At 46.5% G+C, this 16591-nt stretch overlaps 1 protein-coding gene across 1 annotated transcript; it reads right to left on the bottom strand.

Moving 5' to 3' along the window:
* Positions 1 to 2478: 2478 nt before the first annotated feature.
* ADAT3 (adenosine deaminase, tRNA specific 3) lies at positions 2479 to 3687 on the bottom strand. The gene has a single exon (XM_018572231.1). It carries the CDS (start codon positions 3674 to 3676, stop codon positions 2492 to 2494), a length of 1185 nt encoding a protein of 394 aa, XP_018427733.1. The 5' UTR covers positions 3677 to 3687; the 3' UTR covers positions 2479 to 2491.
* Positions 3688 to 16591: the final 12904 nt, after the last annotated feature.

Raw genomic sequence — 16591 nt, 5'->3', positions numbered from 1 at the left:
GATTGCCGGTCCTGGGCCCGTAGGAGGGGCAACTGAGCCCGTGAAGCACGGCGGGGGTGTCCGGCGGGGGGGGCCCCTTCTTCGGGACACAGAAGCGATCTGGCGACAGTCGGCTCTACAAGTTTAAACAGGGTCCCGGCGGCAAAAGTCACCGGGAGTCTGTTTAAACAGCCCCGATGCTGGCGACGTACACTGTACGTCATCAGTCACAAAGGGGTTAATGTCACTTTGAGGCTATAGCCAACTCTTCCATTAAAGGGTACGTAAAACCTAATAATGAACTTCGCCTTTTTGTCTGGTAAATTCATCTTTGAAGGCTACAGAACCAGTCTAACTATGTTATGGAGAAGAGAACAGGAGGAGGTCTTTGTAGTCCTGTCCTTGGGTGATGACCATGGTTGGGTGATGACCACAGGAAGTGTTACTGGCAGAATCACCAGGTAAAAATAAAAGAAAACTTGAAAAAGAAAAAAAACCTAATGCAGCCACAACGTCTAAGGAGCAGTAAGCTGCAATCTATTTTTTGGTTTAGATACCCGATTACAATCCCAATCTGCAGCTTAATTATGCTTTACATGCCAACTCACTTTTAGACTTTCAGATTATCATCCTTTATTCCATGGACAGGTACGCCAGAACCACATGTGTTGGCTTATGGCAAGCTTGTCCAAAGTAAACCTGAATGTGGGGTGAAACGGTGAATCACTGGCACATGGTCAGAAAGTCTCACATATAGCTGCTTTCTGGAGTGTGTACAGCAACTTTCAAAATGACAAGACCATAGACGTGATCAGGGCCTGGCAAATATATTAACAAATTGACAAGGTCTAGACAACACGTCAACTCACACCTGGCCATGATAGGCTGCTCCCTCTCTCATTTTTCCATTCTCATTCCTATTACATGTCTTCAGGCTTTAAACTGATCAGAGAGCAGTCTGCATGCTTGCCAATTTGACAATAGAAATAGTGATCACCACACTAACAAAACCAGGGAATGACAACTGGACTAGTCTACGGCTACACAGCCCCATATGCAACAAACTGTGATGTGCTGTGTGTTCAGACACCTTTCTATCAGAACCGGCATTAACATTTTCAACAATTTGAGCTACAGTAGCTCTTCTATTGGTTTGGACTGCACAAGCCAACCTTTGCTCCCTAAATTCATCAGTAAGCCTTGGCTGCCCATAACCTTGTCGCTGGTTCACCAGATGAACGCACTGTACTATTATGAATGGGCCCTTAGTTAGACCTAGCACTCTTATCGGAGGAGGTCAACTATGGGACTATTACCTATAATGGTAAAATAAAACCTATTACCTATCATTAAAAAAAAAAACAAAAAAACCCTAATGCTCCTAATCTTAGTGTGTTAGGTGGGGGCACTAGGGTTGCCACCTGTCCAGGATTCACCCGGACAGTTCGGGTTTTGAATGCTGTGTCCAGGTTTCATGGCAGCAGAAACCCGGACACAAGATGCCAGGCAGATAGGGGCAACCAAAATTAAGATAGGGGCCACTGGCCCCCCACTGAAAATACTCTCCACTGTGATATTTATATATGAATGGGCGGCGCTATTTACATGTGAATAAGCTGTGACTTATTCCCCCTAAAAAATGTCCGCGCGTTGCTAGAGTGTTCGGGTTTCACTTGAAGAAAAGGTGGCGACCCTAGGGGGCACAGTCATTTTAGCTGGAGGCACAGTCTGTAGGTGGGGGCACAGTCTGTTAAGTGGGGTACACGGCTGTGTACAGTGGGTAATAACAGGCTGTGGTACACAATGCCCCCTCTCTCTGATAAAGACCACCACTCACCCTGCCCAGGCCTGTGTAGGATTTGTGTCCCCCAAGGGATCAGCTCTCAGATTCCCCCAGAGTAGCTGCTGCATGCTGAGTCACGGCTTCCAGTGTCAGCGGCAGTGCCAGAACATAGCGCCACCTGCTGGCCAATACATCAAACTGCACCCGGCCACCAGCAGCTGAGCTCCCACATAAACGGAGCAGCTAATACCAACTTGCGATCGCGATCAACCTTTTGGGCACCCCTGGGTTAGATTGTATGCCTGACTCAGACAAGCACTAATATAAAATGGTCAAAATAATTTCTTTCCTCATTCCTAAGCTTTGTTCCCCTCAGCCTTTACTAATAAAATACAAGACACAATGAAAGATCTGAAAGGTAATACAAATAAAACAATTTTAAAACAAGGTTACTAAAAGTTGTAAAAGGTTAGGGCAAGTGCACTCAAAGCTGGGTTTAGTAGGAGGTGAAGGATGAGTAAGTTGATTTACCTCTATTCCAGCAATCTATGGGAATTCTCTGCCCAGTTACAGAAGTGGCCATGACAATATGGGGACATGTAGGTGTCATATACACACTACCTTCACCTCACTCTTTGTTTCCACCAAACAGCTCTGGAACAATTTAAAAAAATTAGCTCCCCCACAAAGCTGCCTTCAGTTATGGTGATTGGTTCGAGAAGATAAAGTTCATATTTCTGCCCCAGAAACCAGAGCTTGGCACTCATTTTCCATCACCCCTCGGAAAACAAGGAACTTGTGGTTAAGGCCAGGGCTGCAGTGAAGTCTGTAGAAAGCTCCCAGTGCACCTCCAGGGGAGCGACATCCATAGTACACGCAGGACACACGAGAATGGAGAAGCGCCATGGAACACATGATACAAGGTTCATGTGTCACGTATATTTCATACCCAGTACATAAGTATGGCAACTCTCCATTACAATGTCCAGTGTTTTCTTTTGTACGCTTCCTGTTCTCCCTCTCATCCCCCATTTGCTCCCCAGCCTTTGTGGTTACATTGTACTTTTTGATTTGTTGCTCAATTTCCAGTCCAACAAGACATTCATACGCACCTCCTCCTTGTTGGCGGGCCACCATGTCTATTGCCACCATGCAAGCATGAAGCAGCGGCCCTCCCTTTTCTCCAGTTTGATCAGTCCCTACTGCCAAAACGTTCCCACTTTCCTGGTCTACCACAACAGCGCCAATACCTTTCCCTCCTCTAGCCTGGTTCCACTGTGCAGCTTCCACAGCCCTGCGCATGTGACCACCAATTCTTAACTTTTCCTCATCAGGCACTCCTCCTCCATGACAGGCTTCTTCCAGGTTCACTGTCTTAGGCTTTGCATGGTAAGTGCTAGGCCAAATACCTGCCCAGACTTGCTGCTCCTTACGATTCCTTGCTGCACGCAATGGGACTGAAACCACAAACGGTTCCCCCAAACCACTTAATTCGATGGGGCCATCTTTGAAAATTTCTGTAAGTGAAGGCACCTGAGTTGTGTCACCAGCCTTTACATTAATTTCTGAGCGGCAAGCCTCATTGTTTTCAGCACGGTTGGCAGTGCCATCTTTCGAAAAGTTAATCTTCCCCTCTACTGTGGCAGGACAAAGCAGGATCTCAAGATGAGGCAGCTGAGCCCGAACTCTCTTCAGGTGTTTCATGCCATCTGGAAGAGGGTATTCCAAAGAAAGCACCTGGGACAACCGAGAAATTTGCCTTTTGTCTATAATTCGAGCAGCAAAATACAGGCACAGTGGTGGGCTGATGTTTCCTGACTCATACTCCTTAAGTTCTTCTTCTTCTTCTGGGGAAAGCACTGGAGTAAGTGACCATGAAGAAGAATGGACCTTGTCATCTGAAGATGGGGCCATGAAAGTAACAAGGCACTGAAATAAAAGAATACAAGTTAGTAACTGGCAATGGCACTTAACTGCAGCACATTTCTTCTATTGCTTTCTATGTCTTACTAAACAAAGATTATTCTGTTCAAACTGCATTCTCCACAATACAACTAGTACAATTGTTTTCTTGTACAATAATATTTCTTAACAGTAACATTTCACTGGAATAGAATAGGTGCACAATACAGACATGTCCTTATTTGTGTCTTGTAGGGATGGGGGGGGGAACTTGGGTTGGGTCAATTGCCAAGGAGATAATATTTAAGCATAAATGGAGTTACAAATTATAACCTCTAACTAACTAATATCTAGATATACAGCATAGGTTGAGAGAATAAGATCCATATGTTGAGACAAGTCGAAGGAAAGAGAAAATGGCGCAGAGATTAGGCCAAAGTGTGGAGTGCACAGGTTCACTTTATTGTATAAAAAATAAAAGCCTTTTGTTGCTATACCCCAGTAACTCAATCTGGAATTTACCCACACAATTGAAAGAGTCAGATAACTGACTCCACCCCCTTCACACAGCTCCATCCAGGGCATCTTATAGCAGACCTCTGACACCTCTCTTCCAGTGTGAGTAATGGCCAGAATATTCAACTCACTTCCCATGAGCCCAGAGTGTCATGACATATCACTTGAGGGTGTGTTATCAGCTCATAATGGGCCAACAGGAGAATAAAGCAGACATCTGTGTCCATGATATATATCTCAAGATCGAGATAGATGTATGTATGTATGTATGTATGTATGTATGTATGTATGTACACACGGCTCAAAATGAGTTACTAGCCAGGCCTTAAGAGTTACTCGCCACCAGTTACCCCACCTAACCCTTACCCGGCCTTAACTCCGCCCCTAAACACACCCTCTTAAATAATCTTATGATAATTGTTATCTTATGATAGTTGCCGCTTGTAAACAGCAGATTAGGGATTCCTGCTGCAGGAAAACGCAAGTTCCTGACGCAGGAATCCCTCATCACACCTGAAATATACTGTAGTTGTGATTGGGGCCTAATATACGCATATACTAAAACCCTTCAACGTTACACCCCCCCTTGCACAAATATAATAAAATTCCCTCCTGCACACATAAAATAATACACCCCCCCTCTTATTAACCCCCCACACACAAATAAAATACACTCCCCCCTTATTTAGAGTAAAATAAATAATAAATCCATATGTAAATATTATCAGATAGGATCAGGTAGGTCAAGGAGATTAAAACTAAATAATTCTTAGGCTATGAAAACCCAAGTGTTTGTCTACAAGGTGTACATGTTACATGGTAACTCAAATTCTTTGAGGAAAAAGGAGGACAAAATTAATTTGATTGTCTTCAGGACTTGTGTCACAACTGCGATCTCGTCAATGGCAACAACTCACCACTGACAGGATTGCTAAAAAGGATAGTAAAACACTCCCCCACCTCCATGTATTGCTCCATCGCTGCCGGGATAAGTGAGGAGGAAACACTACAGAATGTCACTCGTCAGTGTCGACTCATCCAGGGAGTGCTCTGTACAATTGTCCTGCATACAGCGATCCTGATAAGGTCACGAGTGTGACATCAGCCTAAGGGTCATCATCACCTTACAATCTGACCGTACAATCTTTGTGCAATACACTTTAGATTTACCAATACACATAACTAAACTATCCAAATCAGGCACGCCATAGATCTAAAGGATTGTACAATCAGATCGTAAGGTGTGTGGAGCTTTAGAGTGACCCATCAGATATAGAGGACTACAACAAATCCCAGCAATAGTACATTATAGCTGGCGGTATTCTGCATTGCGCTATATAATGTACTGTTGCTGGGTTTTGTAGTCCTCTATAGCTGGTGGTATTCCGCACTGTGCTGTATAATGTATTATTCCTTTGATTCGTAGTCCTCTATACAGCGCAATGCAGAATACCACCAGCTATAGAGGAATACAACAAATCCCAGCAATACATTATACATACAGCGTACAATGTATTGCTGGGATTTGTGTTCCCATGTATAATATACAGCAGAATGTACCATCAGCTATAGAGGAATACAAATGCATACTTTTCCAATAATCGATTATAATCGATTATGTCGATTAGTTGTTGCAGCTCTAGTGTAAATATCTTTTGTCTTCTGTCCGGTTACATTGCAGGTCATGCTCTCGTCTCTCCTCTGGCAGGGTGAGGGGTCCTGAATGCTGCAGAGAATAGCACTCACCTAATGACCTAATTTCCATCCTCTGCAGTATTCTCCTGTAAACCCAAAGTGATGACATACACTGAGAGGGATGTGCCCATGACGTCCTGAGCTCACAAGAAAGGCCGTCATTCAACCCAGACATGTGACCCGACAGAATGTGTTCAGGGACAGCTCCAAACAGGAGATGATGATTGCCGCGATCACTACTTTTTTTTATTGTAAAACAACCGGGCAATATGGTTTGTTTTCCATTTAAAGCTAGATATGGATTTTAACCACTTGCTGCCCGGAGCAATTACTTACATTTGCACACACAATTGATAAAATCTGACTTTTTTGGCTAGAAAACAGCTTCAGATCCCCAAACGATGATATATTTTCTGGATGCAGAGGCCCTGTAGAATAAAAAGATGTTAGTTGCAATTTTTGGTGTTGCACGGTATTTGTGCAAATGTTTATCAAACAAGTATTTTTAGGATAACATACACTAAAAGGAAATTTAGTGCACAGAAACAGAATATAATACCCAATTTTTTAGTAAAATATAAAAGACGGGGTCACGCCGGGTACATAGATACCAAACATGTCAAGCCTTTAAATTGCGTGCGTACGTGAAACCGCAAAAAACTACAAGCCCCCTATGTAATAGCAAATATGTGACAGGTCCACTTTATAGAGACATTAGGGGTCTAATGTCACATATGGACCCCAAAGAAGCTGATGAAGCAGAGATCTGCTTCATCAGCTTCTTCTTCTGCCTCTAGGAGCCGGAGACTGTGTACAGTGACACCGGAAGTCATGCAATACACATCACTTCCGGGTCCAGTGATCGGAGGAGAGATCCACGGATGATCTCCCTCCGATCTGTCAGGGGAGACCCACTGCGCCGTACAAGTGATCCAGCGCTTGTACAGACGCCAGTTCGCTTGCATTTAAACAGTAAACGTCTGCTGTATAAAACGGTACCAAGAACGCAGCTGCAGCAACAGCCGTGTTCTTGGTATAATCACTTCCAGTGGAGGACATGCATTTACGTGAACCCGCTGGAAGTGGTTAAGAAGTCAGGCATGTTCTATAGCATAAGAAATGCCAAAATTCAAAAAGGTACCTACAGACATAGGAGAGGGTTCAAATGCCTATAAACAGATGTTCGGTTTCAAGGCTGTTTCTGTTTTCCCCTGAAAAACCAACTCCAGAGTCACCTACCTCTTCTGTAGCCATAAACATGCACACTCATGCAATCTGAGCATTTAGGTTTATAAATAGTCCTAGACCTGGGGTAGGCAACCTCAGCACTCTAGCAGGATTACAAATCCATTGCAAGACTGACAGCAACAGACATCCGAGGCAGAGACATGATGGGATTTGTAGTCTCAGCACAGCTGGAGTGCCAAGGTTGCTTACCACCATGACCACCTATGTAACCACCATGTAGCTTTCTCCCAGCCCTTACAGGGAGCGTCCATGTTCCAATTGTGAATAATAAGTAAGGCTAAAGGTGCCCATACACTGCTCGATTCTCGTACGAGAATCGGGCGAAATCCCGCGATCGTACGAGAATCGAGCAGTGTGAACTAAGACGTGCGACCGTTTCTACTGTACGGTCGCACGTCTTTTGTCGAGCCAACATGCTTGAAAACCAGCCGAGAATCGTACGATTCTCGGCGGGTTTCTAGCCTGCTAGTCCGATAGCTGCGGAACGGGCCGGTGCGCGCACGCGCACACTGCCCGTTCTGCATGCCCCTCAGCGGGGCGGGCTTCCGATGATCGCAAGTACGATCTGCCCGTCCAAGGTGGGCAGATCGTACGGGCTTTTAATGAGCATACGACCATCGCAAGACAAAAGTCTTGCGATGGTCGTAAGGTGTATGGGCACCTTAACAGTGCACTGCTAATGACATCCAATGATTGTAAATGTGTATAGGAGACCAATAAAAAAACAGCACCAAGACCAGCCAATAGGAGATGTTTTATTAGTGGACACCTGGAGCCATCATGTGCGCAATGTTTGCTTCTAATGCACAACGATAGGGTCTATTTATAAAAAATTAACATAGCATATTAATCCATCGCAACTGCATTCATTCTCTGAGAGTTAACCATCTGTGTGGGAATGGGGAAAAACTAACATTCTTAGCAGAGGTGTGACTAGAAACCTCAAGAAACCATGAAGAGTTGATTAAGCCTTCATTCACACGGGTAACGGGCGGCACGTACGGATCCGTGCGGCGTATCGGGAAGCTCCCGCGAAGGACACGTGCTGCGTGCGATTGATATGCAACAGCCTGTTCTTCTCTATGGGAGTACGTGGCCATACGCGGCCCTACGCTTACCCGACCTGCACGTCCGTACGGGTCCCTGATCCATCCTGTCAGCGTACGAGTACGGACACCCGCACGGACATGCAGGTCGGGTGAGCAAAGGCGGCGTACGGCCGCGTACTCCCATAGAAAAGGATAGGCCGCTGCGTATAACACACACAGCACCTGTCCTTGCTGCACGGATCTGTATGGGCCGGTCGTTACCCATGTGAATGAAGGTTTAAAGGTGTGAAAATGAAAGAGAGAAGCTGATTGGTTGCCATGGGTAACTGCTCCAGTTTTGAGAAGTCCCCCCTGTGAATGTTAAAAAGCATGGCGGGTATGCTGAGCAAGGTGTCACAGAGTGAATGTACTGACCAGCCATCAAGAGCTCCTCCTCTGTGGGCGATGGCTGACACCTTACCCCACCAGGCCCGAGTATGTACATGCAGAGCCCCGGACTCGGGGGGGATGAGCGGGAGAAGAGCAGCAAGAGGTAGAGGCTGCTGACCAGCATGCAGGAGATCAGTAATATCAGCACAAAAAGTCCGGACAAAGGCCTGCCCCAGCCTGGCACTTGGACAGCTCTCCACACATCCCAACCTGTAAAAAACTAATTTCAGGGAAGTGCCCTTCTCATTTCAGGGAAGTGCCCTCTACCCTAAAAAGGGGGGAGAGGGCACGTCCCTGAAATTATGGCAGATAGTAGGGAAAGCATTAGCTCCTCTGCTATCTGCCGGCCCGGCGTAAAAAACAAAACTTCAGGTCCACCTCTACTGATTGACAGCAGCAGTGAGCAGGTGCAATAGCCGGCCTGCTATTGGCTATTGCAATGGCCAATAACAGCCTAGCTATTCATTCCCCTGCTATCTGTTGTTTTTTTTTTTCTATTCCGACAGCTGCCGGCGTCAGAACACAAAAAAACAGCAGATAGCAGGGGGATCCCGGAAAGGTTTACTCTGCTAGATAGAGCAGAGCAAACCTTTCTGGGATAAAATGTTGCTCTCCCGGGCATCAGAGTGCCGCTATCTTATAGCGGAGACATCTGGGAGAGTTGGAATGACTGGCTCTCCTTGCGGCCTCCTCTGTATTGTACAGCGTGTATATAGTGAGACAGTTACGAGGCCCTCCTCTTTGTTTCCACCCGCCCCCCATGGCAGAACACCAGTGACCCTGGTAGCGCCCCCAATAGTTCTTAGCGTAATTTCTACATGTCAGTAAGGAGATACATTACATTTATTACCTCTGATCCTCAGCACCATCTAGTGGCCACAATGCAGTATTTCCCCCATTCACTCCGTTCTATATGAATGAACCTTCTGAAGAACATTGGATCAGTACATACAGATAATACACAGAGAACAATTTCTCACAGCTGGTGGATAACTCACACAGAAAGAACCTGCATACAGTTTAGCTGGAGGACTAAGCTATGAGAATGTTTACACATAGACCCCCATGTATCAGCACAGCTTACCGAGAAGCAGCAAAAACCACAATGGTTCCTCCCCTGCCCCCCAGCCAATCAATTGAGCTGACAATACCAACCCATAGCCTCCATCTCACCGGCTAAGCAAACTTTCCTATAGCAATGTAGATTTCCTCTGCACTGCACGACTGAACCAGTTTCGCGCATGCTCATCACCTTACCCCCCTATTATGCCTCCCACGTGGTATGTATAATTCCTGCAGAGGCAGGAAGCGAGGAGCCTCTATGACGTCAGCCGGTGTACACTCGCTGATTGGCGGCGGGGGCAGCTACCCGCAACCGTGAACCCGCTCGAAAATCTAAAGCTGAAAAAGACAGCGCGCAGGCCACGTGACACGCCAGAAGAGGAAGCGGCTAGGTGACGTCGCGAGCACGTTGCTGATGTCGGGGAAGCCATCTTTAGTTAGGGCAAGAATCTTCTGAGCTGAATGTTGTGATTGCGTCTTCTATATTGCATTTGACGAGAATTCGTAAATATGTACATGGATAATGGCAACTGTTATAGGGATTTAAGGCTTTTCTTTGGAAACTTAGACTGCTTGCCCTTGTGATTTTTAGTTACTAGCTTAGACACCCTTTTTTCATAGATGCCTGTGACCTGCACTGGGCAGATTCACCCTTTGCATTGGTCCAAATGACCATTGGCACCGGGACTAGAAGTCAGAGAGTATCCAAAATGATATGCTGTCACTAGGACAGGGAGAGAGGCAAAATCTTCGGGAAGACTTGTTCCAGTGACAACCTAAAAAGAGAATTTCCTCACTTCCTGTAATGTGCCAGGAAATGAACTCCTGCCAATGGGGGCACACCGGGCAGATTGCAACTTTAAATATTCTTTTAACAATGCATTAGTCAAGAGTGCATTTGTATGGTGCAAGGGTAGTGAATTAAAATTCAAGGAGAGCCAGTGAGCAAAATTTTCACTGAGCTGAGCTCCAAACCTCAGTCCTTGTCAGCCATTTCAGCTGCATTTATGCCAGCAGCTGCACTACAATGCACAGCTGCCAGGGTGTATACCCAGACACAGGGCTGATGTGCTGACCTTGGCCAATCACACTTTTTTTATTTTTTTGTTAGAACTTTATTAAAAAGTCACAAGTGACATTTCATGAAGTTCTATGCGCACAGCGCAGTGTGATGCAATTGTACCACATTGTGCTTGGCTTCACTGAACAAAAGTACAGCATCCATCAGAATGCCCCCTTACATCAGATCTCTCTATCGGAGTGCCTCCCTTACATCAGATCTCTCTATCGGAGTGCCCCCTTACATCAGATCTCTCCATCAGAGGGCTTCCTTACATTATGTGTCCCCATCAGCACCCTTCCATCAGTTCTCTCCATCAGAGTGCTCCCTTCAATCAGTTCTCTCCATCAGAGTGCCCCCTTACATCAGTTCTCTCCATCAGAGTGCCCCCTTACATCAGTTCTCTCCATCAGAGTGCCCCCTTACATCAGTTCTCTCCATCAGAGTGCCCCCTTACATCAGTTCTCTCCATCAGAGTGCCCCCTTACATCACTTCTCTCCATCAGAGTGCCCCCTTACATCACTTCTCTCCATCAGAGTGCCCCCTTACATCACTTCTCTCCATCAGACATAATATTCTATATTGAGATTGTTATCGCTGCCTGCCTGTAGCTCCGGTGTTGGATGCATCATTCCCATTTGTGCCGGTAGCCTCTATTATGGAGTCAGAAGGTGATGGGAAACACAAAACAGTATAGTTGCCTCGGAACAGAGAAGAAATCTTCCAATGGGAAAACCTGTTTCAGTGACAGGGTATTTCTGTTCAAGTTCAAGAAATGTTTTTCTTACTTCCTGTTGTATTTCTACAAGAGGAAATGAAGGAAAATCTCTCCATTGTAACACAGACAGGTGACCAATGAGCCTGACAGGGGTTATAGTGCTTGTTCACACTAGCACACATGCTAAAACTAAAGTGCTTAGCAAGGTCCAATTTGGAGTGTTTTTTTAAATTTAACTTTATTGAGAGTGTGCAAACTGTACACTGCATTCAGCTTATTGCTCTGCAGTGTGGTGACCGCTGGTGCCATCTAGTGTGCTGTGGGGAAAAAATGCAGCAATTCTGCATTTTTTCACCCCGCACATCGCATCACATCGAGGTGCGAATGACTGTTATCAACAAGCCGTAACCTTTTTCTGCTCTTATAATAATAATATTAAAGATTGCACGGAGATACACTTTAAGGAAGCGATGTGATGCCGATTGAAGCCACAAACTGTATTTATAACAGAACAAGCTACAACTGCAGGTAAAGCCTTAACATTTCCTGAGATATGATGGTGGAGTTCCACTCAAGAGGAGCTGGAGAAAGGAAGCAGCTTAGCAGTGCAGAAAGAACGTTACAGGAGGTACGTAGATACATTTTGTCCTCACCCTAAAAAGTCGTCCATTTATCAGAAAGCATGCTTGTATCTTTTGTGATGTTTTATAGTATTACAATGTTATTGTTAACTATCCAAATTTCTATCACTGATGGATATGCAGTGTATAATAACAAGTGGTTCTGTGCTCCCTTGATGTTCAGCATTCACGGAACGGAGCTCCAGGAGTTAGTGCGTATACATTCCATCCACTCCCTGTATTCTTGGCGTGGTACATTTGGGCCGGAGTAGGGCGGCTCTGGACCCAAAAAGTATGTCACAACAGGAAGATATTAGGCTAGGGTTGCCACCTGTCCAGGATTCACCCGGACAGTTCGGGTTTTGAATGCTGTGTCCAGGTTTCATGGCAGCAGAAACCCGGACAAAAGATGTCAGGCAGACAGGGGCAACCAAAATTAACATAAGCGCTACTGGCCCACCACTGAAAATAGTCTTGAATGTGATATTTACATATGAATAAGCCACGACTCATTCTCCCAAAAAATGTCCAGGCGTCGCTTAAGTGTTCGGGTTTCGCTAGAACAAAAGGTGGCAACCCTATATTAGGCTCACTGCACAAAGTTAACACACCAGCAGAAGGATGTTTATTGTTTCAAATAGTGACAGTTCATTTCCAATGAGATTTGAAAATGACAGTCACATGGCCAGTGCCGGATTTACTCTCCCTGTCTGGTACCTGCTTACCGCTTTGTCTCCATAGTATGTGCAGCCTGGTCACTAGTCAGAAGCTTTGCCTCCAGCAGAGCCCGCACTGGAAGAAGGGAAGACAGCAGCGGCTGTGAATGTAGAAGCACCGCTCACTGTACCAACTGACAGCCCCGGAGCCTCCTGTTTTGGCTTCCTGCTCCCCGACCCAGTTCGACCCATTAGTGGGCCCTGGGGGTGGCCAGGCCACATCACACACGGCTCTGGCCCAGCCCTGCCTCCGGTCCCGCCTCTGGTCCCGCCTCAGTCTCTCCTCCTTCATCCAGCAGCTCTCTCATCCGGCAGCTCTCTTAGGCGGCCGCCTAATTTGCCTGGCAGCCTGGCTCACTGCATTGATTTAGCAAAGTGCCGCCCATGGAAAACGCCTTGTTTGCCTTGTGGTGGATACGCCCCTGCTAAAGGGCTGATGTATAAAACTTCTGCCCAGCGAGAATCAAAGTGATTTCATACCTGGCTCAAGCTGCGGTATCACCCTGATTGAAGGGCTGATGTGCAAAACTTCTGCCCAGCGCATAGCTGGGTGAATGCCGCTTGCAGGGCATTGTTGCTACTAGATGGAGCCGATGAGCATAAGAAATGTCTATGCTCATCGGCTCCATCTAGTGGCAGTAATGCTCTATGAACAGCATTTGATGAACTAATAATTACAACCATTCATTAAACTGTTTCATGCTCAAATTGACATATCTATATACTAACATCCATTGAGTTATTAAATAAATAAATACCCTCAGACTATTTTGGAAATACATTTTGAACTTCAGGCAGATGTAAAAGCACAAGTTAATGTGGCTCTGTACTTTCTAATAAATAATTGAATGTATTTTATAGGGATGCTTCAATACTGATACTAGTATTGGAATTGGTACCGTTCCAAGTATTTGGGCGAGTACTCGTACTTGCCCGAATGCTCCGATACTTACCTCCGATACCAGAAATTTCCTTCAGAGGCAAATCTCCCTCTGACGGGCAGTGCCGAGTGAGCATGGAGCCGGCTTCCTTTCCAATCAGGAAGACGGGCGGTGGGTTATGACCCGCCTCCCTGATTGGCTAGGAAGTCGGCTACACTTGTTGCTAGGCAGCCTGGCTTCCTAAGCAATCAGGAAGCCTGGCGGCACATAATGACCCACCTCCTGGCTTCCTGATTGGTCAGGAAGCCAGGCTGCCTAGGAACAAGTGAAGTCGGCTTTCCTAGCCAATCAGGAGGCGGGTCATGATGTGCCCCTAGGCTTCCTGATTGGCTAGGAATGCGGCTTCACATGTTGCTAGGCAGCCTAGCTGCCTGACCAGTCAGGAAGCTGGACGGCACCTCATGACTCACCGCCCGGCTCCCTGATTGGTCAGAAAGCTAGGCAGCCTCGGCAAGTGAAGCCGGTGTTCTTTCACTAGAATAATAACACAGGTAATAAGGGAGCCGGGCGACGGGTCATGATCCGCCGCCCGACTTCCTGAAAATCAGCGCACACGGCACCAGTAATCGGTATCGGCGAGAACCGTAAATAATATTGATTCTCGGTATAGAAAAACTGGTATTGATGCATCCCTAGTATTTTATTGCAAGCAGTGTAAGTACCTAAATCTAAACAAGTATTAGCTTCTTACAGTCCCAACACTCAGCCTGGGAAAGGGAGGGGCAGGACTCAGAGCCAATTAGATGTCCCGGCATGCAAATGTGTTGGCGAGTAACAGGCAGATAGGAAGACAGAGCAGAGGGATGACCTTGTCAGTCTACTGCTACTCTTACAGTGTCCAATCATAAGGCTGGGGGTGGAATTACGGCACGCCTGTATTCATTAACTTTGAGCTTTTTCATTTACCTGGGTGTGATATGTGGCAGAGCTGTTTAAATCACAGAAATGGATGGGCATGAATACAAATCCTTGGCTGGTAAAAAAACTGTCATATATGTATTTTTTGTATGTATTTAGCTGCTTGCCTGGATTTCCGCTTTACATGTCATCGTTGCGGCACAGGAATTTGAATCGGTTGCTATATTGAATAGTCTGATTTATGCAATGGCCCCCTTCACTCATGTGCGTGCAGTACCACATGAATTCTAATGTTCAACATTCTTCACGTTAACATGTGTTTTGTCCTATTCATATTGAATGTGCTGCCGATGCACCGCGGCGGCCCAAAAACCGGACAGATGGACCTTTTTTCAACACGCAGCGCTCAAAATGAATGTCACCACAACACACTGCACTGCTGATAACGCATGACTGAAACATGCTTTTTACTACTACATTACAGAGATATGAAGCGAACCTCAAGGAAACCTTTGCCGAGAAAATATGGATGATACCTTTGACCTCTCCTTCTGAAAATGCTATTTGCATGGCTGCCATGCTTACTTTCTAGTTAACTGACCTGGTAAGCAGATCAGGGATTCTCCTTAGAAGGAGATCAGCAAGTAGGGTTGCCACCTGTCCGGGATTCACCCGGACAGTCCAGTTGTTGAGTCCTGTGTTCAGGTTTCAGGCCACCTGACACCCGGACACAAGACACTAAGTGCCGGCACTTTACAATTTTTGCCAGATGCAGCTGCCTGAGGTCCCGTGCTTGCTGGAGACCTCGGCAGCCTTCCTGTGAGCCGCAGGTGCCTGTAAACATCTCTGTCTTCCTGACACCATGCTGCCCTCCTCTGGAGCCCTGGTGAGACACCACACAGCCCGCACAGCACACCTGAAAGCTTGCATAGCCCTCCTGAGAGCCTGCATAGGCCACCTGAGAGCCCACATAGGCCACCTGAGAGCCCACATAGGCCACCTGAGAGCCCACATGGCCCACCTGAGAGCCCACATGGCCCACCTGAGAGCCCACATGGCCCACCTGAGAGCCCACATGGCCCACCTGAGAGCCCACATAGCCCACCTGAGAGCCCACATGGCCCACCTGAAAATTGCTGCATGCAACGCTAGAGTGTTCAGGTTTCACTTGAAGAGAAGGTGGCAACCCTATCATCAAGGGCTGCTCCAGTATTTCCCCCTGTATGGGCTTCCTAAAATAAAGACTTATTGAGCAGGAAACGGAGAATCCGATAGCAGGCTGATGGAACCCACAACAGCTAATCAGATTTTGCTTTGCCGTTGGCCGATCTGTCAAAGTCGATTGCCTATTGGTCACAAGGGATTGCTTCACTTTGCCGTGCAGGACTTTTGCAAAAGATGGGAAACAACTGTATTGCATCACATTCTTGCTCAACAGCTGCATGGACTTTTTTCAATGTTTCTCAGCTAGTTTACATCCGTTCTGTTTCATCAGCCGCTCTCCTGGTTGTGTAATCAGCAGATTGTTCTTGATTGTAACATCACAGGACACAAGGACTTCAATTCTTTAGCCACTGGGTTATGCAGCTACCTTCAGGTGACCGAACACTGACAAATCAATCAGAGCTGAAGCACAGCCCTACATATTGCCTCCCACTCCCATTCTGTACTCCAATCCTTATGGACTATTTTTTCTCTGATCCTTTAGTATGGTCACCTACTGCTGTTCAAAGGCTGCAATGCTTCCAGCAGGAAGCCAGATCATTCTTTTTCCCTTGGCGAACCGTCCCCAGACCCCACCAGAAGAAAGATGCAGGACTGGCCTGCATTTGGTGCCCTCCTTGGCACTTGTGCAACATGTGTGATTAGCTGCATGCTGCTTTACATAGCCATGGCCGTGGTCAATGGAGCTTTGACCCCAAAGAGCCCCTATGGGGGGAATGCCCACATGATTCCCCTGACTGATGCCACATCCGTGGTAAGGCCAAAACCCCTCAAGTAAGCTGCGATCAGA

The sequence above is a fragment of the Nanorana parkeri genome, unplaced genomic scaffold, assembly GCF_000935625.1.
Source record: "Nanorana parkeri isolate BGI_ZX_2015 unplaced genomic scaffold, ASM93562v1 scaffold1972, whole genome shotgun sequence".
In the NCBI taxonomy this organism is placed as follows: Eukaryota; Metazoa; Chordata; class Amphibia; order Anura; family Dicroglossidae; genus Nanorana; species Nanorana parkeri.
Note: the sequence above shows the minus strand (reverse complement) of the source record. Positions and strands in the feature narration are given on the sequence as shown.